The sequence below is a fragment of the Channa argus genome, chromosome 18 (assembly GCF_033026475.1).
Source record: "Channa argus isolate prfri chromosome 18, Channa argus male v1.0, whole genome shotgun sequence".
Taxonomy (NCBI): domain Eukaryota; kingdom Metazoa; phylum Chordata; class Actinopteri; order Anabantiformes; family Channidae; genus Channa; species Channa argus.
Window position 1 is genome coordinate 12,961,965 of NC_090214.1, and position 27,685 is coordinate 12,989,649.

General features: G+C 41.0%; 2 protein-coding genes and 1 long non-coding RNA gene across 8 annotated transcripts in view; 1 reads left to right on the top strand and 2 right to left on the bottom strand.

Annotated features, from left to right (window-relative positions):
- bcr (BCR activator of RhoGEF and GTPase) overlaps positions 1–15,393 on the bottom strand; it is a 74,993-nt gene extending 59,600 nt beyond the window's left edge. For all 3 annotated transcript variants that reach the window (XR_010911420.1, XM_067483342.1, XM_067483341.1), the window contains exon 1: positions 13,238–15,393. Coding sequence is in view for 2 of the 3 variants with exons in the window: in XM_067483342.1 (XP_067339443.1) it covers positions 13,238–14,846 (1,609 nt within the window). In the remaining variant the exon portion in view is untranslated. The remainder of the gene's footprint in view (positions 1–13,237) is intronic.
- Positions 14,979–16,681, top strand: LOC137103229 (uncharacterized). Of its 2 annotated transcripts, XR_010911423.1 has the most exons (3): positions 14,979–15,115; positions 15,229–15,299; positions 15,387–16,681. It is a non-coding gene; the product is annotated as an uncharacterized lncRNA (long non-coding RNA). The 2 variants fall into 2 exon arrangements; XR_010911424.1 differs by lacking the exon at positions 15,229–15,299.
- Positions 16,250–27,685, bottom strand: part of atp2a2b (ATPase sarcoplasmic/endoplasmic reticulum Ca2+ transporting 2b) — a 28,014-nt gene continuing 16,578 nt past the window's right edge. Inside the window, exons 10-24 of one of the 3 annotated variants that reach the window (XR_010911422.1) lie at positions 27,421–27,587; positions 23,376–23,464; positions 23,127–23,229; positions 22,904–23,035; positions 22,628–22,747; positions 22,193–22,411; positions 21,956–22,079; positions 21,578–21,789; positions 21,230–21,450; positions 20,925–21,127; positions 20,649–20,734; positions 20,345–20,478; positions 19,895–20,012; positions 17,683–19,728; positions 16,250–17,231 (exon numbers count right to left, since the gene is read on the bottom strand). Coding sequence is in view for 2 of the 3 variants with exons in the window: in XM_067483343.1 (XP_067339444.1) it covers positions 19,456–19,728; positions 19,895–20,012; positions 20,345–20,478; positions 20,649–20,734; positions 20,925–21,127; positions 21,230–21,450; positions 21,578–21,789; positions 21,956–22,079; positions 22,193–22,411; positions 22,628–22,747; positions 22,904–23,035; positions 23,127–23,229; positions 23,376–23,464; positions 27,421–27,587 (2,201 nt within the window). In the remaining variant the exon portion in view is untranslated. Of the gene's footprint in view, positions 17,232–17,600; positions 19,729–19,894; positions 20,013–20,344; positions 20,479–20,648; positions 20,735–20,924; positions 21,128–21,229; positions 21,451–21,577; positions 21,790–21,955; positions 22,080–22,192; positions 22,412–22,627; positions 22,748–22,903; positions 23,036–23,126; positions 23,230–23,375; positions 23,465–27,420; positions 27,588–27,685 lie in introns of those variants that run through there. The other 2 variants (XM_067483344.1, XM_067483343.1) reach the window with 2 other exon arrangements.

The window sequence follows — 27,685 nt, forward strand, 5'->3', positions numbered from 1 at the left end:
TGCTCACCGGCTCCTTGACAACAAATCTTTCCTGAATAAAGAAAAATTAAAAAAACAATCACACAGTGGTGTAAAAGTCACAATTAGGTTGCATGTATGAGGGATTTTGTTACTCTTGGTAAATATAGCTTATCTTCTGCAGTGTTTGGATCCTAAGGTTCTTTGCTGCAGTTTTTGTTGTTCCTCAGTGGTAAATGTCAAGTTCTTACAACACCAACAGGATGCAACAGGAGGTTTGCATGGCAAACATCTCATTTTATAACATAGTTAATCTAAAGATTTGTTGGTATAAGAGCTTTTTACATCACATACAGATGGTTTGACCATAAATTGCTCGTTAGTTATTCTGTCTTCCTTCTGTGTGGGACTTAAACCAGGCTGAAAGAAAAGTAAAAAAGCAACTATGGTTTAGTTTTACCCTTTAGATTAGGGTGTGCATACATGTACGTGTGCGGTTTTGAAGTTTCTGTGAATGTGTTCATTTCTGCAAATGAGGTGTTTTGACATTGCATGGTGACTATGGAGTGGAGAATATGACACCCTGTGTAATTGCAGTCAGTTTCTAGTTTTGCAACAATTTGGGCTACAGCATCAATAATGGATGACAGAGGCAGCATTGGGCAGGAAGACGGAGGGGGGTGGGTACATGCAAGAAAACATCCAATTACAAAAATTTAGCTGGCAATTAGTGGGAATGTATTCAGCTCTATATGTGTATGAGATGGTAGGTTTGTTCCAAAATATCGGTATTCACATTTACTGTGTATTCATGTGGGAAAGGCAGAGGAGGAGACTTGATGTGCAACAGAGACTGAGTACACAGTGGGAATTAGAAATGTTTACTTTGGGGAAATGTCTGTTCAAATACCTCTGTGGAGAGCCAGGCAGAATCACACTGACGGCTACAGTTTGAAGTTGTCTAAAACCTTCCGCAGGCTTTACAGGCATGGACCTTATCACACGCACACTCCCACACATACACACACACACCCAACTACAAGGCCAAGCTACTGTATGTATCACAGATGTGACAAGAGGAAATACGCTGTGAGTTGTCACTCCAAACCAATCACTACCACTTTGCCCTGAAGTCACTCTGCCATTTATAGGTCTATAAAGTGGGACAAATGAGAGGCTGTTGCAGTGACACAGGCAGATATTTAAAAATGAAACATTAAAGATTTGGAAAGCAAAGAAGAAAAGCTGTCAAATATTGAGAAGGAAACAGACAAAAGGGCAAAAAATAGTAACAAAACAAAACTAAAAAACTAAACTTGTGAACATGTGGACTCCATGTGGACACTACAGAGGAAACTCCAAATCCCACAACAAAAGCAGCACATCAAGAATCTCTTTATATCCTCCTCCTACATCCACAAACAGCTCTCTAACATGATTTTGTTCTTTTAATGTTGAGAAATTGTTGAGTTACTGGCTGTGTCTGAAATCACCACATTCCCTACTCCCTATATGACGTTAATCAAGTAGCTCACTAAACACGCAGCAGTCAATTGACATTTCATACTTTTAGTAGCCCTTGTCACATTGCGTCAGCCCATTTGGCTTTTAGCCATCTTAGACATGGTATCAACCCACAGCACACATCACACACTTTGTATGGCTGTGTTATCTTGAAGTTAGGGTTATTTGCACAAGGTTTCTGTTGTTACAGGCTGCAGATTACTGCATAACTCAGAGAGAAACTTCCCAGACTGTTTAGCTATGTAGGACCTCTGCAACATCTGAAAGTTAAAAACATGTGTTTTAAATGTTTTGCTGCAGCACAGCTTGAGCTGGAAAAGCCAGAAAGTTGCAATTTCTCATCTCCATTTTGCTCCCAGGTAGGAATGTAGGAGGAGAACCAGGCCCAGAGCTACTGGCTTATATTCAGAAGAAAAGAAAGTTGACTATGGACTGAGCCAGAAATACACAAGAGAGACAATACAGGCTTTCAAAATTTGGACTGAGTTTGAAAAGACTCACAAGCATAGCAGAGTTTACAACGAATTGTTGCACATTTGTGATTTCCATTCACATTTCTGTTAACCTGATCAAGATTGCATTCAGGTTTCTCTAAATCTCAGCTGGTAGAATGGAATACATCTGATATGACTGTGGTTGCTTCAGAGCTGAGAGGCAACAAATACAAACCTAAAGATAACATTTGTCAACTGTTCACAGTAATGCGTTCTACATTTGTGCAGACAAGAGCAGTCTTTACTCCAACTTGAACATAAGTAGTCATGGTCAAATTGGGCCTAAAATCCGCCTTTATATTGTACAGTGTGCTCCAGGCTGAAAAACAGTGAGTTAAAAAGACAGAGAAAGGAAGGAGAGAGAGCGACTGAAATGGTCAGGGGGATGGAGAAAGGGATATTAAGTGACATAAAAGAGATACCACAGAAGGGAGGATGTCACTGAAGGGCATTCATGAAAGAGATGGAGGAAGGGGAGTGTGGCAGATCACAACATGAAATCTGATCTTCCCCAGGAGTCTAAAGTTATCCAGTTCCTCTACAACCAGTGGCTCAACAAATAAGAGACAATAAAAGAAGCCAGGATCAGAGAAAAGGTAACAAATGAAACTTCTCTTCACATCTGGTAGAAGTTTTCTGTCTGTGTTTTTTGAAATTTAACAAATGTCAGTTTGGGCAGGACATATTCTGCTCTATGTCAAAAACGATCAAGCCCAGTACGGTCGTTCTGACAGATTTTCTCTCTCTTCCACTCCTCGCCAAATTACTAGACACAAGGTGAAAGTTGCAACTTTGATCGTAAGCCACTTTACTCATTAGTTGGATAATGTGTTATTTTTATAGCATTGTTTTCTCATGCAGTCTCACCATTACAGTCATTACAGTCACACACACACACACACACACACACACACACACACAGCAGGTTGGCTCTCGGGCCCAAACACAGACACCCACCTCCACCTTTGATAGCCTGGACAGCTCTTAACAACAGCCATTTATTGAGCAAACCCATCCAGCTGCCCAGTGCAAACACAGTTCAATAACAAAGAGCCTGAGGGGAGAGAGAGAGAGAGGGAGAGAGAGAGAAGGACAAACACACAAACACACACACTTGCAGGGAAAAAAAAGAGAGCGAGAGCATGAAAGAGAGTTGACAGGCCCAAAGCAGTCAAGAGGCCTTGAATGTAACAGCAAAAGCAGAAGAAAAGATGCTGGCTGTAATGACTTCTTTGTTTTGCTAGAATAAGGGGTTGGATTCTGATAGTTGGCTCCATTTTGGATCAATTTTGCAGGTTGGTAAAACCACCTGGATTGTCTCCCGTTGCTCTTTTATTAGACATAAAAAAACTAAAGTACAAAGAGGCTGAGTGTCTCACCTTTATGTTATGCTGACTGCTCCTTTTGCCAGTTTAAATGAATTCTGTTGCTAATAATGGAGAATCTAATATAAGATAACTGAAAGACTAAAATGAAACACCAGTCTACAATCTATTGAGTGTATGTTTTTGCAGGTGCACAACTCTAGCAGGGTAGTGGGTCTTTGCTGAAACACATTTTAGTAGTCCATTTACCAATTACTCTCTTTCCAAATATTTAAATGTATAAGTTACTCTAAACTCAACTATTCAGTGTATAAGTTGTTAAAATTAGTTAAGCAAAATTTCTACCTCACATATTAATGTGTGAGATATATATTTAATAAGCTTTTTATCTTCTGCCACTGGACTTATGGTCAGGATCGGTTTGTCACTTTTAATAACCCTGCAATATTGGGTTTCAGATTTTACACTGGATTCTAATGAGATATAATGCCACTGAGGCCAAGACATAAATAAATTATTGGGGGAATCTGTAGCTCAGAAAGTAGAGCAGCTGTCCACCAATCACAGGATTGTTGGTACGATTCCTGGCTCCTCCTGTCACATGTTGAAGTGTTCTTGAGCAAGACGCTGAACCCCAACAGCAGCTAGCCCATTGGTGTGTGTGCGTCTGATTGTGAGTGCAAATGAGTGAATGAGAAGCAGTGTAAAGTTCTTTGTACACCAAGAAGGTAGAAAAGCGCTATATAAGTGCAGACCATTTACCATACATTACATTTGCTTCCATGCTTGTGTATTTGGTTAAGAAATGGAGGCAATCTGAAAGAGCAGGAGAGAGAGTGTGCATGCATGTGTCCTGTCTGGCTGAGGAGAAGGGGACATGGCATCTTATCCTATAGCTAATCATCATTTGCAGCTTAAAAAAAAAAAGGAAAAGAAAATACTAAAAAGGTCTAAAGCATCTTCTCCCTCTTCTCAATCCAGCAACGGTTTCAGAAGCCCATGACTTCTGGGCTTCTGTTCTAGCAAAAGGGAAAACAGGGGTAGTCCACACACTGGACCTTACTTATGAATATTTAATAAGGCACTGATCATTGTCCATCAAGGTATTACTCACCAAGCATCTATAACCCCAATTCAAAATCCAAACCAACCATAAAACCAGAATGCAAAAATGTGTAAATCTCATCAACTCATATTCAAAATAGAACATAAACAACATGCCAGATGTTGAAACTGAGAAATTTTACAATTTCATGGTAAATATTAGTTCATTTTGAAATTGATGGCAGCAACACATCTCAAAAAAGTTGGAACAGGGTGATGTTTGCCATTGTGTAGCATCTCCTCTTCTTTTAACAAACGTTGACACCAGTTGCTGTAGTTTTAGAAGAGGAGGGTTGTCCCATTCTTGTCTGATGCAGGATTCTAGCTGCTTTGTTGCCAGATTTTTCATTTTATGATGCACCAAATATTTTCTAAAGTCTGGACTGCAGGCAGGTCAGTTCAGCACCTGGAATCTTCTCCTGCAAAGCCATGTTGTGGTGATGGATGCAGTATGTGGTTTATCATTGTCTTGCTGAAATATGCAAAGCCTTCCCTGAAAACACATCAGGGTAGATGTTGCTCTAAACCCTCTATGTATTTTTCAGCATTGATGGTGTCTTTCCAGATGTGTAAGCTGCCCACGGCATAGGCACCAATAAACCCCCATACTATCAGAGATGCAGGCTTTTGAACTGTCCGCTGATAACAAGCTGGATGGTGCCACTTCTCTTTAGTCCGCAGGAATCGACGCCCGTGTTTCCAAAAAGAATTTAAAATTTTGATACATCTGACCACAGAGCAGTTCTCCATTTTGCCTCAGATCATTTTAAATGAGCTTTGGCCCAGAGAACACGACAGCGTTTCTGCATCGTGTTCACATATGGCTTCTTCTTACATTTACATTTAGTCATTTAGCAGACGCTTTTATCCAAAGTGACTTACACGTGAGGTACAAGGCAAGCAATCTTTGCATGATAAAGCTTTAACTTACATTTGTGGTTTGCACAGTGAACTGTGTTTACATACAGTGTTTTCTGGAAGTGTTCCTGAGTTAATGCATCATACCTGTTTGTACTGCTGTGCCGCTGGAGGGCCGACATCCAGTTTTGACATTCTGCCTTGTCCCTTGCGCACAGAAATTTCTCCTGATTCTCTGAATCTTTTGATGATATTCAAAATAAGATATTTTCCATGAAATATTAAAATAGCTTACTTTTAACATCTGATAATGTTTTTTATGTTCTATTGTGAATAAAATATGGATTGATGTAATTTGCAAATCATTGAATTTTGTCTTTATTTACAATTTACACATCGTCCCAACTATTTTTTTGAATTGGGGTTATATAACAGAGAGAAAACTCAACATGTACTTTATATCTCACTTGGTGTTTGCTTTTATACACATGAAAAAAAGTATTTTTATTAATGTGCGTGTGACATTTTAACACAAAGACAGAAAGATTTCAACGATACTTCAGAAGGACAGGATTTAACAGCTTAACCCTTAGTGAGCCACAATCCTTACTACTGATACTAAGCCCAGGTTAAGTCCATTAAAATCAACTAAACCCATTTTTGGAAGAATCACAAGCATTTATCTTTCTGTCGACAGACAAACACTGGAAATGCACAAACAGAACACACAATTGCATGATGAACAGACAGCCAGAGAGAAACACAGAGACATGAAGAAATAGCTGGAGGAAAGAGAGGAAACAAAAAGACTGAGACTCGGGAAGAATCAGCTGTGAAGGAGAATTGGCTCTGCTGTATACGTGGTTCTGTAGCAAGGAGGCCAGCTGCTGACATTTGCCATTGATTGTGTTGCTTCATACGCATTTGTCAGTGAAGCCCCTATTTGACAATTACAGAGAAAACTAGCTTGCTCCTGAGGGGAGGAAGGGGGGAAGCAGAGACTTTGATCTCTCCCTGCTTTACCCCTTGTTTGGTGGAGAACCCACAGAAACAAAGAAAAAAAAAAGGTGATGCACCTTTAATAGGCTCCAAGCAAAAGAAAACCAGAAGCAGCTGAATGGAGCTGAACAGTTGAACGGAGGTTAGATGGAGAGAAGATGCTTGAGAAAGAGAGGACAACAGGAAGAGATAATTGTGTTGGTGAAAAAGGGGAGTTAATACAGAAAAGTTTTTAATAAAATGCATTTAATAAAATAATAGCTTGATTTGACATGTTATTTTTTAAAAAGCCCATAATATCTTCACGTTGTAATTTAAATGTCTGAACATATTCTAAAGATCTAAACACCAACGAACATTATTAACATTTAGCCTGGTAGTATTACTATTTTCATACTATATTCTTTAGTGAACATAAATTTTGATTGAGGCATTTCTGTATAGCATTATTCTGTTGTGTCAGCCTCACACGTGCTTATATTATGATTAAACATAGATACATCTTCGTGTCGGCTCGTGAGCGATGATAATCCTAAGTGTAATATATAGGACATTATGCATTAGTGTTGTGGTGTAATGTGCATTAGATCAGGGGAAAACCTCCTAATGGTAATCTGATTGTTTGCCAGTTTCTAATCCCAAGACTAGAGCGTGGAGATTAGAGCTTTTATGTTTGCATGACTAGACAGGTTTTTGTTGCCTTTTAATCCGGAGAAGAAAATCAGTGGGCTTTCAATGTATAGAACTGGGATGTACTGTATGAGCTATTAGCACATATTATTATGAACCAAAGACTAAAATCAATCAAGAGTGAAAACTTCTGTAGAGTGGGTTTTCACCTATTCCACATGTTAGACAAGTCAGAGGGCTTAGTTTGTGGAGTACACAAGGTTTTTAATCAGACAATTTACTATTATTTTTATTTTACTTTAGGTTCTTTTTTTAAACAAGCACCACAGCTTATATTTCAAGTTATGCAAAGATTATTTTCCATAAATTTTAAAATCCCTGCAGTAACCTAGGCTGTCTTTTGAATATGTGGCTGAAATACTCCTGATGACTTGGACTGTTTTTCTAGACTTGACAGAGCTACTCCAGAACCATAGAAGACATTATACAATTGTTTTAGAGACTGTGTAGTAGTCCCTGAAAATAGTAAATTGATTTGACATATAAAATAGATGGAGTGCTTCTTTAATGTCTAGACTTTGGGACCAGTAAATTTGGACTAACATAGCAGAATGCAACTCTCTATGTTCTCAACCAAAAGCCATAAACCTGGTCTTTCTTTCCATTACACTCCAAAGCTTTAACCCCAGTCCTCGAGAGCCAGCTGTCTTTAACAGTCTATGCAGATAACCTAGGATACACAGAAAACCAGAAAACACACACAAGGCCAAACGCCTGTGGACAGCGGTTAGCGGTAAGCACCAAGTAGCACAGTTTCCCTGCACTGCAGTCAAGCCAGAGGACAAGCTCAGTGACAGTGACAACGTGGGCCAAGGTAAAGAGAGCCAAGATGGCTGTGATTCAAGAGTTTAAGCAGTTACACACGGGAGAGAAAGAAGTCACTAGGATTTATGTAAGGAACTTTCCAAGCACTTTTTTTTTTAAACAACAGCTGTTGGTCACCAGCGGAAATATTGTGGTTGGATATTTTGGCATAGGAAATATACAAGCACACACAGAAAGAAGAACAAATAAACAGCAGCAGGATAAAGTAACTACCATCCGAGTGTCTATTTATGTTTGTCTGCCTCTCAGGGGCTAGTGATGATGCTTCAATCTTCTCCACTTTGTCTAAAACCCTTCCTTGGCTAATGGTTAATATAGAGACATAAAACCGTTTTTCTTTTCTACGCAGACACACACACAGAGGTCTGTCATCGAGTGCAGGACTGAAACTTTACAAATCCAAGCCGAGCAGTCTGACTCTCACGGGGAAGACGCTGGAGCTGCTCCACCCTCCTGTCTACTGCCAACCCAGCAATGCCATGCCAGCCTCAGTGAGAGGCTGGACTTCTACTCTGGGGGGGGGGGGGGGGGTCACAACATCACCACAGTCTGAAAGTGAACTACACACCAACAAGCTAATATTCATTATATTTAAGTATGATGCTGGAAAAAAACAATACAGAGCATAAATATATATGTCTTGAACTATAAAAGTTAGGGTTACTGCATCATAAACAGTTGTTACATGCACTGTAACAAAATTACAGACAAGCTAATAAATGAATAAACAGGTTTTCATATTTTATAAGAAAGCAAGTTTTCCTCTTACATAACTGATCCCAGCAAAGGAAATGAAAGGACTGTTTTGTGGGAGCAAAATGAGTGGAAGCAGGTTGCACCATCCCCACGAAAGGCTGCTGCGCTGAGCACCCAGCTGACGTGAAAGACAGATCGTCTTCTCCCCTGCTACCTCCACCTCTTCTTATGCTCCATATGCATCTCTACTCCCTTTTCCGGGTATAAAAAGGGGGTCATTGTGCAACGCTAAACTACTGTAAAGCCTGTGGGGTTGGCAGGAGGTACCAGTGCGAAAATGTCTTTCAGTGTCCTTCCTTTTCACCTTTTGTCCTTCTCTGCATGCACACATACACACAATGAGATGCACACTGAACAACGTGATGAAAAGGACACAACTGCACATACACACTAAGGCTCATAGAGGTAGAATTGCGCACAAACTCAAATTCTCTCAGCAGCCTGCACAGACAGTCATCTACTGATCACCCGCTCGTTAAAGGATTTGAGTTTGCTTAGAAAATCCCCTAAGACAGACACACAAACACGACCAACTCAGATTCTTTAATAAATGTGTGTTTAACATCATGACATGACTTTAAGCAAAACGTCTTTTTAGAAAAATGCTCAGAAACACACAGACTGGCTGTGATTGCATCATAAGATTTGAAAAGGTCCCTCAGGGACACCAAGCCCTTTTCTTCAACACATGCTATATTAGGCCACATACAATAACACCACACACCCACTTACAAATGGTATAAAGCTCTAAAAGCATACAGGCTGAATGGGGGTACATATGGATGAAAAGTGAAAGTCTTAATTTACATATGTTTCGACGGCATGTTTGATCAGGGTTGCATCAGTAAAATCAGTAACCAAGGCTGTTCGATACAAATTCATTCAGAGATTCTTAATAGTTACAGCCTAGTTTCAAACTACTTATTTATGAAACTTTAGAAATCGTCTTAGCTAATAAAGTACAACTTTGGTCCATTTATCCGCATGTACATCCAAAAGCGCGTTTCACAGTTACTAGTACTAGTGAAAAACTGTTGTGATATTGTATTAAAAAACACAATTGGAATACAATCCTTTTTAAGCATTTAACCAATTTTCCTCTACACTGAGAAAAGGTCATATCTGTCTGTTGGTTCAGCTAGTTATGCAACAATTACACCTGGCATAAACTTCAGCTATGTAACCTCAAACCATCCACCTCCAAATGTGCATAATTATGCTCATTCTGTTTTCCAGACAAAGAACAAAACACCTGGGGCAATCCATGAATGAACAAATATATTTCACCTGTAAAATGAATTCATCTCCTGCAAGAAGTTGTACACGCCTAAAAACACAGCCATGAAATACAGCCAGCTGAGGGAGGTGGAGGTAGTGGACAATAAAACCATTAATGCTTTCTCGGGTCTGCCCTCCACACCCTCAGTGACACAAACCCACAGGTATTTGCTGGTTTTAGAGGCAGATTTCACCTCAAAAGAATCAATGGAAAGAGCAAATGGAGAGAGTTGCCATTTTCCGTCAACACCCAGGTCATTACAGAAGGTAATGAGAGCTCCCTTTCTTCAATTAACTGACCTCACTAAAAATTTCAGCGGATAATATTTACGGAGAGATTGCTTCACTGTTGCAGTCATTTACTTGTAGGAGATAACAATTGAGCACTGGTGATGTGAAACCGACTTGTCGCACTCCTAACTCAGCATGAAGGATCAAATACTTTACAGAACACTGCTGCTCTCATGTTTGCTCAGCACAGTTCAAAAATGAAAAGTTGGCATTTTGAAGGTTTTGCCTCCAAACATTTTTTGCAGCATTTTTTCATAAGCCCAGCTTTATCTTGTCAGGCATCTCTGCTTTCCCACTGAATGACACTCGAGGGACATTCAGTCTTTATTTGCATCTTTCGCTCATTTTTTTCCCTAATCTGCTCTTCTATTGCGCTCAGAAAGGCTTTATCATCTCGCCTCAGCATGTAAACTTTTCATCTATGCCATGGCACGTAGAGGCAAGCAGAGACAGCACTGTCTCTACACATGTCCATCACTTTTAATAAACATGCTTATTCTGCAATCCGAAGATCAATCAGAACGACTTTCGGCTTGTCCCTCCAGGGGTCACCACAGCGGAACGTGTCCCTTTGTTTTTATGGCAGATGCACTTCCTGCCGCAACCATCAAATCCAGGCTTGGGACCAGCACAAAGGTGGCCCTTGGTGGTTGAGCTGGGGCCACACCTGGTGGGACCCGGAGGGAACCCGCGGACTTCTCCAACCCAACGCTCTACCACTGAGCCACTAATCCAATCTGAACATTATCGGAACCTAAAAACAAAGTCACCTATTGCTAAAGACAAAGCACCCTCAAGGTATAAAAGTAAACGTCAAGTGTGTGTCTTTGTGTGTGTGTTCCAGTGTCTGTTTGTTATGTAACGGAAGACTTCTTCCCATCTGTGCTTCTTCGCAGCCCCCGCATCCTTGTCCAATGAAGCAAGAAACGACAGCTCTGCCTTGCACTCTGCCTCCCTTAGTCGTCCTCACAACGCTGTGCCACCTCCTCATTATTGTCATCAGCCGCCCACAAAAACACACTCATCTTCCCTTACTGTGCTCTCTTGTTGCTGGTTGGCACAGGCTATATACCACAAGGCCCCCAATAAGATGCAGCTTTGAATGTCACCTTCGCTTTCACCATCAAGCCCATCTGCCCTCAGCTTAAACTGGAAAACCAGACCACTCTGCAGGGTGTCCAAACAACATTTTACTTCTTATGCTCAAATTCCAGATTATCTCCCCAAATACATCACGCCCTGCAACACATCTACCACCACCACCACCCCACCTTCCATTTCTGTCCCTGTTCTTCCGGCTCGCCTAACTCCCCACAGGGCTCACTGTTGTGGAAAAGATGTTAAAACAAAGAGACCAGACAGCACAGCGATAATCCTAAACACAGCAGCTGGGGAATTAGCTGGGCATTTGTTGGGTACTCACACTTTGGGTGTGCTACTAACTATACACAATCTTTAATTGTTGTTGGAGCTAAGAATGTTAGCATTGTAAATGGTTGCTGATGTTTGTCTACTACTTGCCGTCAGGGAGGGAATGGTAATTAAAAGGGAAGATGCCTCTCGGTTTAACTGCACACATGTCGGAGATGGTTTTCCGGGCAGGATACGATCCTGTGCTTTGGCGATTGCATCCTGTCTGGAAAAACATTTTAGCCGATTCCACCAGGACCATCGTGTCCGTGTTGCTATTCAAATAAATGAATTATAGATGTACAGAGACCTGTCCTCTGTTCAGGATATTTAGGCAATGAGCGGCATCAAGTTTCAGAGAGTAATGCTACCCAGAATGATGACAGTAATGGCTCCAGCATGGAATCACATATAACAGCAGTGCAACATTAATGTTAATTGGTCTTGACTTTACTTAAATACTTAAGCTTCAATGTTTGGGTAAAAAAAAAAAAAAAAAAAAAAAAAAAGGTCTTGTATGCAAATTTATGTCTTACTCTGTGCTTACACACTTACTCCCACAAATTATCTTTGTGTTCTTCTTCTTCAACTTATTACGTCCCTAATATTTCCACCATGTACCCGACTACCTTTTCCCAGTTCATCATGGCACAGAAGCAGCTCTGTGATGCCAGCAGCCTGCTGCCTGTCTGGTCCAGCAGGGCGCCAGTCCCAAATCTGTTACAATATAGTGGGTGTTAAAACACTACTCACTTCCACAGCAGAAAGCCATAGACAAACAACACACCAAAATGTGCACAACTGCTCCTTGCCCCATCTTGGTAAACAGTGTTCCATGTTTAAAAAATATGTCAAATATTTGAACTAGCCAAGTAGTGTTTGGTTTCACTTGTTGTGAGCTGGCACAGACTCTCCAATGGAAACTTTACTGAGGAATTACAGCCAGTCAAGCTCTCCTAACATGTACCTTAAAGCAACAAACTCCACTGTTGTTATGCTGGAGCCTGGCTGCCAAGTTAGCTTGTGCCCCTGGCTTTAGCTCCAGGCTGCACATCTATCTGCAAGCTGCTGTTAATTTGCAGGTGCTGTGGCTCAAAGGCTGTAATTTAGTGGTTAAGGATACTGTAGGTAATTCTTTGAAACGATTACAGTGGATTTCTTTTGTCTTTGTCTGTGCTATAAGTTGGTAAAGTGTTTTAGCTGCATGCTGTCATAATTCAGACAGACAGAAAAGGATACAGACAGGCAGACAGATAACTGTGATTGGAATTCCACACAGGAGTCATCTAAGAAAGGCTAGACCTGCAGCTTTACCTCAGACTGACCACATTTATTGTTCAGCCACCCGTATGGGATTCCAGGAGTAAGCAGAGGTGGCTCTTTATTCTCCAACACTAGGCCATCCAAAGGACAAAGAGTTCCATGCGTTTGTGTGCACACATACACACACATCGCACCAATCACTTGAACATTTGGCAACTTTGCGGTTTTAAGAGGAAAGATCTAGTAGGTGATGAAGAGACTAAAAATGCAAAAGAAAAAATGCCAAGATAAATCCAAAATGACTAAATTACACATATTCACTCAGGCTTTCATTCATTTTTCCTTCCTTCACAAACACAACAACGCATACTCGATATCTGTGTGGGCTCTGAAATGTCTTTTGCACTGCAGCCCATCTGCTCTACATCACAACAAAGATTAGAGATAGCAACCACCACTCACCTAGGTGGTCTCCATGGAAACTGTTGTCATGCGATGTTCTGCCATGGGGCAAGAGGTCATGATGGGCAGCAGGTGGCCAGATTTGACCCGTCTTGCGAACGCTCACAATAGTGGCCTCAGACATGACTACATGGCCTCCCTGCTGCCGGTGGTGACGCTTCTGAGACTGTGGCGTTGGAGGGCTGCTGCTGTCAAATGAGTGCTGGGAGTTCTGGGAGTTCTGGGATGGGGAGCGGCTCTTTTCTCTGAAAGGCCTGCGGAAGGCTGCGGTGGGGCTGGGTGAGACATGGCTTGACTGGCCTGAGGAAAAGTCCTCCTCACTGGATGTGAGATTCTCATTGGAGCTGCAGTCTGGCGTGTAGCCGCCACCACCACCAACATCCTCAAAGCTACCTGGGGAATAGGAGCGGCGTGGCCAAGTGAGGAGGTGGTCATCACCGCCCCCATGGTCTCTCATTGTGACGCCACTACCACTACCACCTCTCCCATCTCCACTGCCACCTTCACCCATCATCACCCCACCAACATAGACACTGGAATAGGCCTGAAACTCAGAGGGTTGCCAAGGTGGGGGTGGAGGTTTGCCCCCATTGGCCCTCCCTGAATGTCTCTGATTGGGTTCTCCATCTTCATATTCTGCATCATAGCCGCAAGTGCTCTCAGTGGACCGTCCTCTGTACACTGGCCTGGCACGGAGCTCCCCTGCCACCGTTGCTAGGTTACCAGGGAGCGAGTGAAGTGATCGCTTTCGCTCCATCTGCATTGCCTGGCTTCCCAGGGAGCTGATCTTGTCAGAGACGTCTCGGTCGTTGACCCTGACCAGACCCCTCTCGTGGTGGAATTCCATGTTGGTGTAGAATGGCGGTGGTGGGGGCAGTTGCTTCTCCTGGCCCTTGGCTACATCACCAGCTGAGTGAGAGTTGGCCCGTTTGATCCTCTCAAAGTTGGATCTAAGTGCTGCCACACCAAGTCCCATACCCAGTTTGTCTTTGGGGTCAGAGGGCAATTCCTTGTCTGGAGGAGGAAGGGTGGGCCTGCGGGGAGAGACCGTGATGCCACCCCTCTGCTTGGATGGTGAGAGGCCATCCAGGTTGTCGCAGGACATTGACTCAGCCTGCTGGGGTACCTCAAAGGCTGACTCCAGGCCGTCTCCATGGGAGGCTGACTTCCTAGCTGGTGGAGGCCTGGGTTTGGACCTCCCAGCTCCATCTACGGGAGGTTGAAAGCGGGTCCTGTCCACAACACTACCACTACCATACCCTCCACTGCCTCCTCCTACTCCGACTCCTCCTGTCTCCTGCATATGTGGTTGCTGGGACAAGGACTCTGCACCCGGTGGTGCTGCAGAATCCACCCCCTCGTTCAGCGGGGTCTTCCTAAACCCCCACCGCTGTTTGTCATAGCTCTTTCTCTCCTTGGCCAGGAGGGTCTGCAGGTAAATCATGCGGAAGCGCTCCTTGTTCACCTCTTGCTCCAGGCGCCTAATTGACGCCTTGCACTTCTCCAGCTCCTGCTCGATGCCCCCAACCGACCGCAGCTCCATCTTGGGGGGGTCCGACTCAGGGAACTGCGCCTTCCACGCTTCGATGAATCCCACCGGCTCCACCATATTGTGCCAAATGTATTTCAGTGACCGACCCCGGTTCACACACGGAGTGAAATGATGTCGCTTATTAGTCCAGTTGGTGGCAGACTCCGCACAGACAACAATGGGCAGCTCCAGCTGGAAGGCAGTGACAGTGTTTAAAGCAGGCCTTTAGGTAATCCGTTCAGAAACACACGGTCTATTTGCTGACACTTGTCGTGGGTTGCGCAGTCGCAACAATACATCCCATTCTGAACAACAGTGCACGGCTGCCCAGACGGAGGAATAACTAGGTATGTACGAATCACTAAAATGACTGAAAAGCTGCAACACACCTCGTGTTTCTCATGCATTATTTCAGAAAAAGCCACTTTCAGAAGATTTATTTATTTTATTTTAATCTCAGCCTCGACACAATGACAGCAGCTCTCCAAGAGGTGACACAGCTCGCTCCCAGGGAAGAAAAAAATGAAAAAAGTGATTTAATCTCAGTAGTTTGACTCACTGTCTGTCAGGTTTGACCCTGAAAGCCGCTCCGTTCACTCTTGTCCATTTATTTGACAGGAAAACCAGGTGCTGCTGCTGCTGCTCGGGACTAAGCGCCTTTGTACCAGCAGCGCTCAAGGAGAAAGGATAAAAAGCGCTAAACACGGGCGACGGCAACATCTGAGTTTCTCAGAGGGAGTGTAAGCGATGGGATCCGGCCTAACTAAGCGAGTTGTTACGTTATCCCATTTTCTCCGCGGCACGTATGTGATCGGTTTTTTTATGTTCTTGTCCAGATTTCCCCTGTTTCTTCGGCTGATGGTGCTGCTGTGTGCGCTCCCATCTCAGGTCAGCAGCACCGAAGGGCTGCAAGAAGGGGAGGGACCAGAGTAACAGGGAGCCTGCTGGTTAAAGAGACAGAACGGGGATGCAGTCAGCCCCCCCAACTTGAGGAAAACTCCTTATTTTGCGGTTATGTCATCTTGCTGCTCGAACCTCATTGTTTTTTGTTTTTTGTAAAGTGTTTTACATGACTTCTATTTTATGTCAGTGGGGTTTTCATTGCTATATAAAATATGACATTTGCTTTTCATTTTAATGCAGTTGCACGATTGCAACTTTATCTTGTCCATGTATTGAGAAAGTGCCCACGCGAATGTTTCGGTAAGCTCCAACTACTCCAAATATGTATTTCAAACAAATAATGAAGGTAGTTATCTCCTTCTGCCATACAGCTTAGTATCCAACGCTGCCGCCCAGTGGAGAAATATTTTAGGCCTATTTGAGTAGATTATCTTTGCCTTGTCAGTGTATACTTAAACTATTAACCCCTTTGGATGGATGTTTTCAATCCTATAATTTATTATCGTGTAAAACGGTGGAACAGGAGCCATTGCCACACAATTCACCACTCACTTGACTGGGATGAACAAAAATGACAATTCAAATAGTATCTTACTTTATTTACCTGAAACCACAACCTCAGTAATGCATGTACAATCATTATTAATCTTCAATGACAGTCCTTTCACATATGGTAATATTGTTCTTTGACCAGATGTCACTGAGGGAACTGCACAACCCCCCCTCACATTAGATCACAGTTTTACTGTAGTTGGTGAAGATACATAATGATAAGAATGCTGAGGCAATAAGAAAACATGAGAACACTGTTGTATTGCAGGATTGCCAATGAATCAAAGTGTCAAGTCTGTTTTCCTCATTGCAAAGAACTAATTTAGTAGACAGCAAACCAAGAATCAGGGTTTTTGAAAAGAAAAGTCGAGTAAAGCACAGTCAAGTTCAGCATGAGTCACTTTCATTGTCTAATATTGTGCAAATTACCCAAGTGGTTAATAAAAACAGTGACCTCAGTGATCTATCATAAATCCATCTTAATGTCATTTGACTATTCTACATTAGAATCTATAAATACAAATTGCAAAGCCTACTTACAGCTGAAACACATGCATCATTTTATACACTGATGTACAGCTAAGACAATTTAACCCAGTGTTTTAAATATTCTTTAAGCTACCATGAAATTTGAAAACAATTTAATGCAAGACAAAAAGATGCTGAGGGTGTTAAGAACCTCCCTGCACACAAAACTGAAAAAAAGTGTTGCATCGATATAGCATCTACACACAGAGGTATAAGTGTGTTAAGTGTGTGTGTATATGTGTTATTTTGTGTGGTGGCACATGGGTCAAAGCCACTTTCAAAAAGAACCCAAGTACATCCTTAGGAATTTGGTCTTATTACTGAAAACATGTCCTTTGTTGTCTGTGCAAAGGTACAAACACTGCTGGCTATCATCTGTCTGACAGTGTGATGGTAGAGTAAGCACCCAAACTGGATGATGGGAGGACTCCAGTGTCTGAGTGCACTCCTGAATTATGTTATGGTTTTATGAAAGCCAACCTAAAAAAGAGATAGAGAAAAAAAACACATTAGTACAAAACACTAGAAAATTTTAATCGGAAATTTACATGTTCAAGTTATATAGATTTCTAATACCAAAAAGACATATCCGTTTTGTGAATAAGCAAGTGTCAGGGATGTGAAAAGAACAGCACACAGTGACATTCACATCATGTGGCATGTGGTCAACAAGGCCACGTTTCTCTATATGGACGGCAGCCCACGCTCTCAGACGATTTAGATTTAAAACTGTTTTACACTTATGCTTACAAATTAGCTGATGAACATTATTTTACACAATGTTTCTGATGGAAAATAATCATCGTTATTCACGAGTGTTTCTCTGGGGGTGGGGGGTGAAAAAAAAGACACCCCTGCTGTGTTATTGTTTTATTAGTTACTACGGCAGTGAAGATGTATGTACAGTATGAAAAGACAAATGGATACTCACTCTAATGACAGGAGAGCCAATGGAAGGCAATGAGGAAGAAAGCACACAGTTGTTAAGAAACACAAACACAAACACACTGTGCTAACAAGCCCAGGCTTCTCCCCCCCCCCTCCCCAAAATATGCTTTCAACAGTTTTCTTACATGTCAATATTTCTATACAAAAGAATGCTGAGGATTAGTGTAGTGGACTGTATGGCCTTGAATCCAACATGTGTAGTACACTAACACAAAGTCTGATATGCCCAGCACACAATAAGACTTCTACAAATTAATGCTTCTAACAGACAACTACACAAATGAAGTTTCACTATGTCATGACTATCTGTTACCTATTACATTGTGACAAGGAAACTAAAGCATTTGTATGTCTGAAATGTTGTATTTAAGTATGCACTTTAAAAAAAAAAAACCACACTGGATATGAAATTGTTTATAACCATTGGCAATAGTAATAAATAAAGACAGAAGACACTTTGATTCAAAGGGTTCAAGACTGTATTTATCTTTTAAGTAAAAAAAAACAAAAAACAATTTGTGTTCTTATTTGCAATCCAAGTTCATTTGGAGTAGTTTTATTAGAATTTTTTCTTTTTAATATTACTGTCCTTTGAATCAAATGCCATGGAGATAATTCCCATACAGCATCCCCAACCAGTTCTGTCTCCAAAGCAAAAGAACAAATAACGTAAATGAGCAACAACATTCAATACAAACAAAATATATAATTAAAATGTTGCAGGAAAGGGTTTGTTCTGTTTTCTGCACAAGCAAATAGTGGCACACCTCAGATGTTACGCCTTAGAAAGACCATTGAGGAAAAGTATCTAGAGATGAGCAAAGAAAAACTTGACATATTGAGGTAGCTGTGCTCTGCCCAATGCAGAAAAACTGGCTTATTTTAATTCATTATAGTAAAAAAAACCATCCATTAAGTTAATTTATACTCTAACATTGGGGGGGACATACATAATTAAATTAAAATGAGAAACTACATACAGTTCATGCTTGGTCACAGGACATGCGGCTTTTGTTTTGCAGATTTTTTTTTTTTGTTTGTTTCTGTTTGTTTAGGCAGAGCATTCAAACGTTCATTTCCAAACCTTTCCTTGTCCTTGTCTGCCACATGGAAGGGGTCCTCTGAAAGAGTTCTGAGTTTATACTAAAGACACAATGGTAAACATTTGAAAATAATAAATCAAGGCGGTATGTCTAAGCCACGCTGGTCAAACAATTTACACAGCCATAAAAAAAAAGTTGCATAAAATAGTGTTCATTCTCTGTACAGAACAATGGATTTCTAATGTCTATATTTTTTCCATTAGGAGGGACGCTAAACTAAAGAAACTACTTTTGTTACTGTAGTGACAAATGTTTTTTCCCAAAACCATTAAAAATAAACCTTAAAGGCAACAGTGACATGAAACAAAAACCTGGCAACAGTATAATTTCTTTTGAACCAGCAACAAAGTCTACAGCCAGCGAGTTATGGTCTTCTAACACTTGCATTTAAAACCTCACCCATTTACAAATCCTGCCCCAAGTCAAAACAGATGACTTCTCAATGTTATTTTATATTATTTCTTATGTTTTATGTGTTAAAGTTGGTCCTTCTCGTACACACATGGTAGGCACACACGAGCACACACACTAACTCTACTTATGCATACACACACTAGCAATGCACATGTAGGAAGGCAGAGAAAAGAGGAAAAGGGAAGTGATGTGATGGGGGTGGGGAGGAAACTGAAAAGTTAAGATTGTGCTCAAATCAGTCAAGACCAGAACATATCTGCCATGTTAGTGTCTGAGCTGTAGATCCAGAGGACCAAGGGAAGGAAAATGACCACAAAGGGCCAGGAGATTCCCTCCATACATGCAGGCAGGCAGCAGCCTCTGGAGTTTGCAGGCTTCTCCAGGTCTTTACCGGGCTCCAGGTAGTTCCTGGCAGCAAACTTGAGCAGCTCATCTAACAGAATTACAGGCAGCGAGATCTTAAGCACCATCAGCCACTGTGTCAGATTCAGAGGGGTGATCTGGAAGATGATCTGAAAAGAGGCACATAAAAACGCTAAGAATCTGTCAGCATGGTGCATAACTCTGAGATACTTTATAGTTTCATATATAAAAATCTGTTATTCTTTTATAACACTTTTATTCTGTGTGCCCGTCATTTCGCAGCATCACAGTTAAACTAAAGGACATATTTCTCACTGGAAGAGGCTCCACATAGAGGATGAGGAAGTGAAGCGACATGGAGAGACAGATGGCTCCCAGTAGCCAAACATTCTCCCAAGGAGGCATTCGCAGTAGGGACTGGTTCTCTGACACACTGAGAAGCAACAAAGACAAAAGGACAATTTCTTGAAAAGTCTACTAACAAAAGCCCTTCACTAAGAAATACTACAATTTATTATACCACATAATAAATGTAACATCCCATAAACCATGGGATGTTTTTGCATTCAGTAAATAATACTAGTAAAACAACAGTTAAGCATTAGCATAAAGTCAATAACTAGAAAATCTGTTCAACTGAAAAAAAATTCAAAATAAATTTCAATGATAATGTTGATTTAAAAAACAAAAATCATCCTGCAGAACGTGTTTGATCTGCTAATTTATTAGTAATAACAGCTGAAAAGAGGCCTTGCTTAAACTAACCTGTTCAGGGCATTGCACATCTCAATGGTGACCAGCACAGACAAAGCCATGGTCATAGGGTAAGGGGACTCAAACACCTTACAGTCCAGATTCTCAAAGTCTGGATTTTCTGGACCACACTGCAGAAAATGGCTCTAATACAGAAAAATGTAACAGCATGTACAAACAGTTTTGTTTATTTTTTGTTATTCAATGGCATATTTAAAAAAAATAAATGATACAGTCACTATTCTGAGAAATATGCCTTGAAATAACAGCAAATTAATAAGTTTGTCCACTTAGGTGTAGTGAAGTAATAGTTTACCAGCTGGTGAAAGTTTATCTTTGGACCATCCTCAGCAGCAACAAACCACCAAGCAGCAGCACCAACAGTGGCCGCACCCACATAACCTGGTGACACAAGCCAAAAAAAACACTATTCATATACGCAATCCTAATTACTTTAATCTGACAAGAAGTAAAATCCGATCACTTGCTGTTGATTCATTGTGGTAACAAATAAAAATGATTAACAGGTTTAGTCAGAAACAGCACACACACATACACACAACTTTTCCTTCCACAGCACAGAGCCACTTACATCCGATGGCTAGATATCTGAAGAAGAGCCATCCAGATATGAGGGGCTCACGGGCATTGCGGGGGGGTTTGTTCATGATGTCCAAGTCTGGTGGGTTGAACCCTAGGGCAGTGGCAGGCAAACCATCCGTCACCAGGTTGACCCAAAGCAGCTGAACAGGAATGAGAGCTTCAGGGAACCCGAGAGCTGCAGTGAGGAAGATACTACACAAACAAAGAGCCACGATGAAGTCATGATGTGTCTGTATGCGGGAAGCTTTGAGTTATACAGGAAACAAAGTGTCTGTAGAAACGAGCCATTCTTACCAAACAACTTCGCCTACATTTGAAGAGATGAGGTATCTGATGAACTGTTTCATGTTGTTATAAATGGCTCTTCCTTCCTCCACTGCAGCTACAATGGTGGAAAAGTTATCATCAGCTAGCACCATCTCAGAAGCTGTCTTGGCCACAGCTGTGCCTGACCCCATGGCAATGCCAATCTCAGCCTTCTTTAGAGCAGGAGCATCATTTACACCATCACCAGTCTGGTAAAAAGCAGGGCAGCAAATTTTTTTATGTCATTAAGATCAACAGTGTTTTGCATTATTATCACTTAAAAATGAAAAAGTTAAGATTGTTTTAGAGTTTATTTAAGCATTTCCTTTGTCTTACCATAGCTGTAATCTCATCATAGGACTGCAGATACTCAACAATCTTGGATTTATGTGAAGGCTCAACACGGGCAAAGCAGCGAGCCTTGACAACAGCTTCTCTTTGTGCAACAGGTGAAAGATCATCAAACTCTCGGCCAGTGAAAGCCATGCTCGAAACATCATCGTCCTCACCAAAAATACCAATGCGTCTGCAGATAGCCACTGCCGTCCCTAAAATATCAGAGAGAAAACGTTTCATATTTTGTAATGCTTGTATACATATAGTTCGAATGCTCGTTTGCAAATTAGACGTTAGATCAGAATGTCATCAGATAAGGTTAGAAGTTTGATTTGAGAAAGTCAAAATTCCTCTCAGCGGATGTGACTGTCTACATACCCTTGTTGTCTCCAGTGATCATAATTACTCGGATGCCTGCAAGACGACAAAGTCTAATGGAGGCTGCCACCTCTGCTCTGGGAGGATCCAGCATGCCCACACAGCCAACAAATGTCAGATCAGTCTGGATGACAAGAAGTTAAATAAAAGCAAAATAGTAAATTATGTGATTAAGAGAGTAAAAAAGGGAAAAACTTTACTAGGGATCCAGCAACATCAATCAGTCCCAGTTCTCACCTCATACTCAATAAATCGATTGGAGTCCTCCAACACTAGTTCATCTTTACTCATTGGGTTGTCTCGGGTGGCCAGAGCCAAACATCTTAATGTGTCCCTGCCAGTTCCATACTCCCTGATCACAGTCATTAGTTTTTCCTTGATGCCAGGGGTCAAAGGCACCTTGGTACTGCCTACACGAATATGTGTGCACCTGTCAATCACTCCTTCAGGGGCACCCTATGAGAAGATTGAAAATATGTAGAAGAGAACAAAACAGTACATAGGTGAAACATTTTCAGTAAGGAAACCACTTTCTTACATATTTTTGAACAATCTTCAGACTATTTATAGTAAATCCCAGAGTATTCAAAAGGATTTATCTCGTAATGAAGGAGGCTCAAACTAACATTTATTAAACAACTTCAACAGCACAACTGTGTGTTTGTTTCTTACCTTTACAAACATCTTGCCAACTGTGGAGCGGGCTTTGTTAGGAGTACAATACACAGACATTGACTTTCTGTCTCTGGAAAATTCCAAGGTGAACTCTTTTTTCATCAGCTGCTTGATCACCTAATGACATGATAAAAACAGACTCGCATTTGTATCAGCAACAGCTTTGTTTGCAATCAAGTCTTCCTTATTTTAACTGATCATGGAACCAGCCCGAGAAGTTGTATACTAACAAGGATTGTAAACAACAGGTTAAAAAATCTGAGGAAAACATACGGAATTGCAGGCATTGGCTCGTTCAATCTTGGACAGGCCTTTTACATTAGTGTCAAACACGTTCATCTTCTCCACTAGGCATGTAAGAGCGGTTTCTGTTGCCTCACCCACTTTCTCATACACACCTTTGGTCTGGACATAAAGAGACAGAGAAAATGAAAAATCATATTTTGCCTCTAACATTATGTGATAGTTTACAGGCAAATATTAATCAATACCCAACCTCATTATAGTCCAATGAGGAATCATTACAGAGTGCACATATAGTGGCCAGCTCCACCAAACCATCATATTGTGAACATCTGACTGGTTTGCCATCATGGAACCTAAACAAAAACAGAAGTTAAAGTGACCAGGGTGGTATGCATAAAATAAATACAATTCACCTTTGCTTAAAAGAACACATTCACAATTATTTGATTATGTGACACACTTAAAATTTCAGTTTAAAACACACAGACAAAATACTCACACTTCTCCTTCTGGGGAATATGTGGAACCAGTAACAGTGAATTCCTTGAAAGAACAGTGATCACTCACTGCTTGGTCAATAATAAACATCTGGAAATACAAGAATTAGAGACAAAAACTTAGTACTTGATACTAGCTTTATTCCTAATGACTTTGGTTAACTGCCTTGCAACAAGATTGACAAGCAAAGAGGGCGAGGCCAGGGGAAACTGCACCCAGCAGGTGGCAGCAGTCCACTATCTAGAGGACATAAAAGACAAACTCATGAGTCCAACTTACACATAAAACAGGGTATATTAACTAAAGTCTGATCCAGAGCAGACACTGAGAACTCTCGTAGGGAGAGACTATAAATGTCATGTTACTGCAACGCAGACACAGAATTCCTCTGTGTGCAGTCAAACTATGAATACACTGTATAAAAATGAATCACCAAAGAGGAAATAGTTTGACCTTGAGTATTCAGTAAGCAGACTAATCAGTAGGGTCTGAATATTTAGAGCCAATGTAAATTTCATTCAGAATTTCAAGTGTTTCAGTTGTAATGTACATAGTGAACGTTTACCCTTGACACTAACACACAAGAGATCCAAACACCACTTTTTCCTAAAGTTGAAATGGGAATAAAGATGCACATGGAATGAAAGAAAAAATATTTTAATAAAAAGATGAGATAGCATTATGGCTGCACATCTCTTGGGCACCAGTTACACTATCCAAACAAAATAGTAAATATGTATATATAAAACTACAACTGCAGCTAATGTGATCGGGGGACAGGTAGAAGGCAGAGTGTGGAAAAGGGGTGAAGATGCATGTAGAACCAGGTTGGAACAGGTGGAGAAAAGTGTCGGGTATGTTGTGTGATAAAAGAGTAGCAGCGAGAATGAAAGGAAAGGTGTTCAAGACGGTGGTGAGACCAGCGATGTTGTTCGGTTTAGAGACAGTGGCACTGAAGAAAAGACATTAGGCAGAGTTTGAGGTAGCAGAGCTTAAGATGTTGAGGTTCTCTTTGGGAGTGATGAGGATGGAGAGGATCAGGAATGAGTACATTAGAGGGACAGCTCCTGTTACATGTTTCGGAGATAAACTCAGAGAGGCCAGATTGAGGTGGTTTGGACATGTTCAGAAGAGAGATGGTGAATATATCGGTAGAGGGATGCGGAGGTTGGAGCTGCAAAGGAGGAGGTCTAGAGGAAGACTAAAGAGATTTATGGATGTAGTGAGATAAGACATGCCACGCTGTGGCAATCCCTGAAAGGGAACAGCCGAAAGGAAAGAAAGAAGAAATTAAAAAAGAAAAGTCAGTAAGTCATGAATTGAATAGAAACATTCAGTCACTCAAGTCAGGTAACTTTACTGCTGCCATATTTGGACAGGGGAAGTTTGGATGCTGCAGGTGTGTCAAAACCAACTTTCTAGGACTGACTATTAGACAGGGGATGACACCTGTAGATTCTAAAAAGATGTCTTCCAAAACCTTAAAACACAATTTTATCTTAAACATTGTGCAGAATGAGAAAGTAAGGCAAGACAGAGACAGGAGAGAGAGAGCATCTTTCAACACAAGGTCAGTTATGCAACCCCTCTGCAAGTGAGTAACTACTGCATACTGATCAGCATCCTGTCTGCACAAAAGAGAAAAGAGTGGAATAAGGAGGAAACCCAGAAATAAGAAAACAGAACAGAAAGCAGTCAGCAAAAAAAAGAGAATTCACCACTTTTTTAAGACAAAATCCATCAGTAAAGAGATAAAATATATACACAAAAATGTACTTTCGAACATAATGTGTGTTTACGGATAAACAAGTCCTTATAAAGGGAGTATTTCCTCTCCACTGTTGCCTAGGGCTTGCTCAAGGGGGAATTGTTGGGTTCTTTCTATACATCTTTATAGTCTTGACTTTATTCTGTAAAGTGCCTTGAGATGACTTAGTTGTGAATTGGCGCTATATAAATAAAGTTGAATTGAATTAAATATAATCTATACACACCATTCAGAAAGCATTCTGACCCCTATCAATTTTCAATTTTGTCATGTTGCAGCCTGATACTACAATTGTTCAAAAGTTTTCCCCCTAATTATTTTTCACGCTCAGAATCCTATAATGACAATGAACACAGAATATTACAAATCTTTGGAAATGTATGAAATAGGAAAAACTGGAAAAGGAAAAACAGTATTCAGTCCCTTCCAACCATGCTTAAGTTTTAGCTCGGCTGCCTCCCATTTCTCTTGATCCTTGCGGAGATGTTTCTATAACATGACTGAAATCCACCTGTGGTAAATTAAATTGATAGGACATGATTTAGAAAAGGGACACACAAATTTATAGAAGGCTTCAGAGCTGACAATGGTTCACTCTGACTGAGCTCCAGATATCCTGTGTGGAGATGGTACGAAGTTCCAAATAGACAACCATCATTACAGCACTCCACCAATCTGGGCTTTGTAGGAGAGTGGCTAGATGGAAGCCTCCCTTCAGTGTAATACACATGAAAGTCCATTTGAAGTTTGCAAAAAGGCAACTCAAGGACTCTCAGACTGAAGAACAAGATTCTCTGGTATGATGAAAACAAGATTGAACTGTTTGGACTCAATTCCAAATGTTATGTCTTAACAAAAACCAGGCACCACTCATCATAGGCTCAATATCATCCCTACAATAAAGAATGGTGGTGGCAGCATCATGGTCAGCAGGGACTAGATGCAGGGAGCAGGGACTAGGACTAGGTCAGGGTTGAGGAAAAGCTGACTGGAGTAAAGTCCTTTATGAAAACCTGTTTCACAGGGCTCAGGACCTCAGACTGGGCAAAAGGTTCACGTTCCAACATGACAAAAATCTTAAACACACGGCCAAGAAAACACAGGAGTGGCTTAGGAACAAGTTTGTGATTGTCCTAGAGTGGCCCAGAGACCTGACTTAAGCCCAACTGAACATCTGTGGAGAGACTAGAAAATAGCTGTTCACTGACAGTCTCCATCTAACCTGACTGAGCTTGAGAGGATTTGCAAAAAAGAATGGCAGAAAATCCCCCAATCCAGGTGTGCAAAGCTTGTTGCGTCATATCCATAAAACACTCAGACTCAGGGCTGTAATTGTTGCCAAAGGTGCTTCAACAAAGTACTGAGTAAAGGGTCTGAATACTTATGTACATGTGATGTTTCAGTTTTATCTTTTGAATAAATTTAAAGACATTTGTAAAATTCTGTTTTTACTTTGTCATTTTAGCGTAAATAGTATTAATTCATTAAAAAGAAAAATGACAAGTTTATCAGGTCACAACATTAAAAAAAAATGAAAAAAGGCCAGGGGTCTGAATACTTGCTGAATGCACTGTAAATTATTCAACATCACAGAGCTAAATAAATCTCTATAGATAGCAGAAGGCTGCTGGGCTTCTTTATTGTCCAGTGAAAAGTTTAAAGCTCTCAAATGTCTGCAAAGTAGCCAGCCCTTGCCCCTTCCTATTTTCTTCCAGACAATTCCCTGTGCACTACTGCCCTTGTCACCACTAGCTCTACTGTTCCCCCAGGGAAGAAGTGTGTATAAATGTCTACATTCGGGAAAACAAAATATACATCAACATTTTGTTAAGTTAAACATGGTAAAGTAGACAGAACCATCATGGCAACAAAACACATCCATTGGTTAATAAAGCAGCAGTGCAGTTAAATTAATGTCCGGCAATCGGTTATCAGCCCAGTCATTCATACTCTAAAAACTGTCTGGTTAGCACCAGCAACTCTCCTAACCATATCTGACTCTGCTGAAATACAGAGAATTCTAAATGGTTCACAAACCTTCAAGGATCACAGTAACTAGGGCCGAACAATTAATTTGTTGCAACAATATCATAACAGATTTTAATGATAAATAAAATCTGACCGCAAAAAAAAACAAAAAAAAAAATTCTACTAGTATATGCAATTCTTTGCCAAATGTGGTATGGGTCCCCATAAAATGTATAAATAAATATGAAATCCAGAACACAATCTCCTATCTAGCTCTCTCCCACCTTTGTCTATGGCACTGTTCTCTTACCCTGCACACAGACATCTGATTAGTAGTCAGCGTGCCAGTCTTGTCAGAGCAGATGACAGATGTACAGCCAAGGGTCTCCACAGAGGGCAAACTGCGGACAATAGCATGCTTCTTGGCCATGCGGCGTGTTCCTAAAGCTAGACAAGTAGTGATGACAGCAGGCAGACCTGGAGAGAAATGGGTAAGAGAAACAAAGAGGAAAAGATTAGTTTTAAGACATTCAGGAGATAAACAGTTAAAAAAAGACCCATTATTATGATTTACA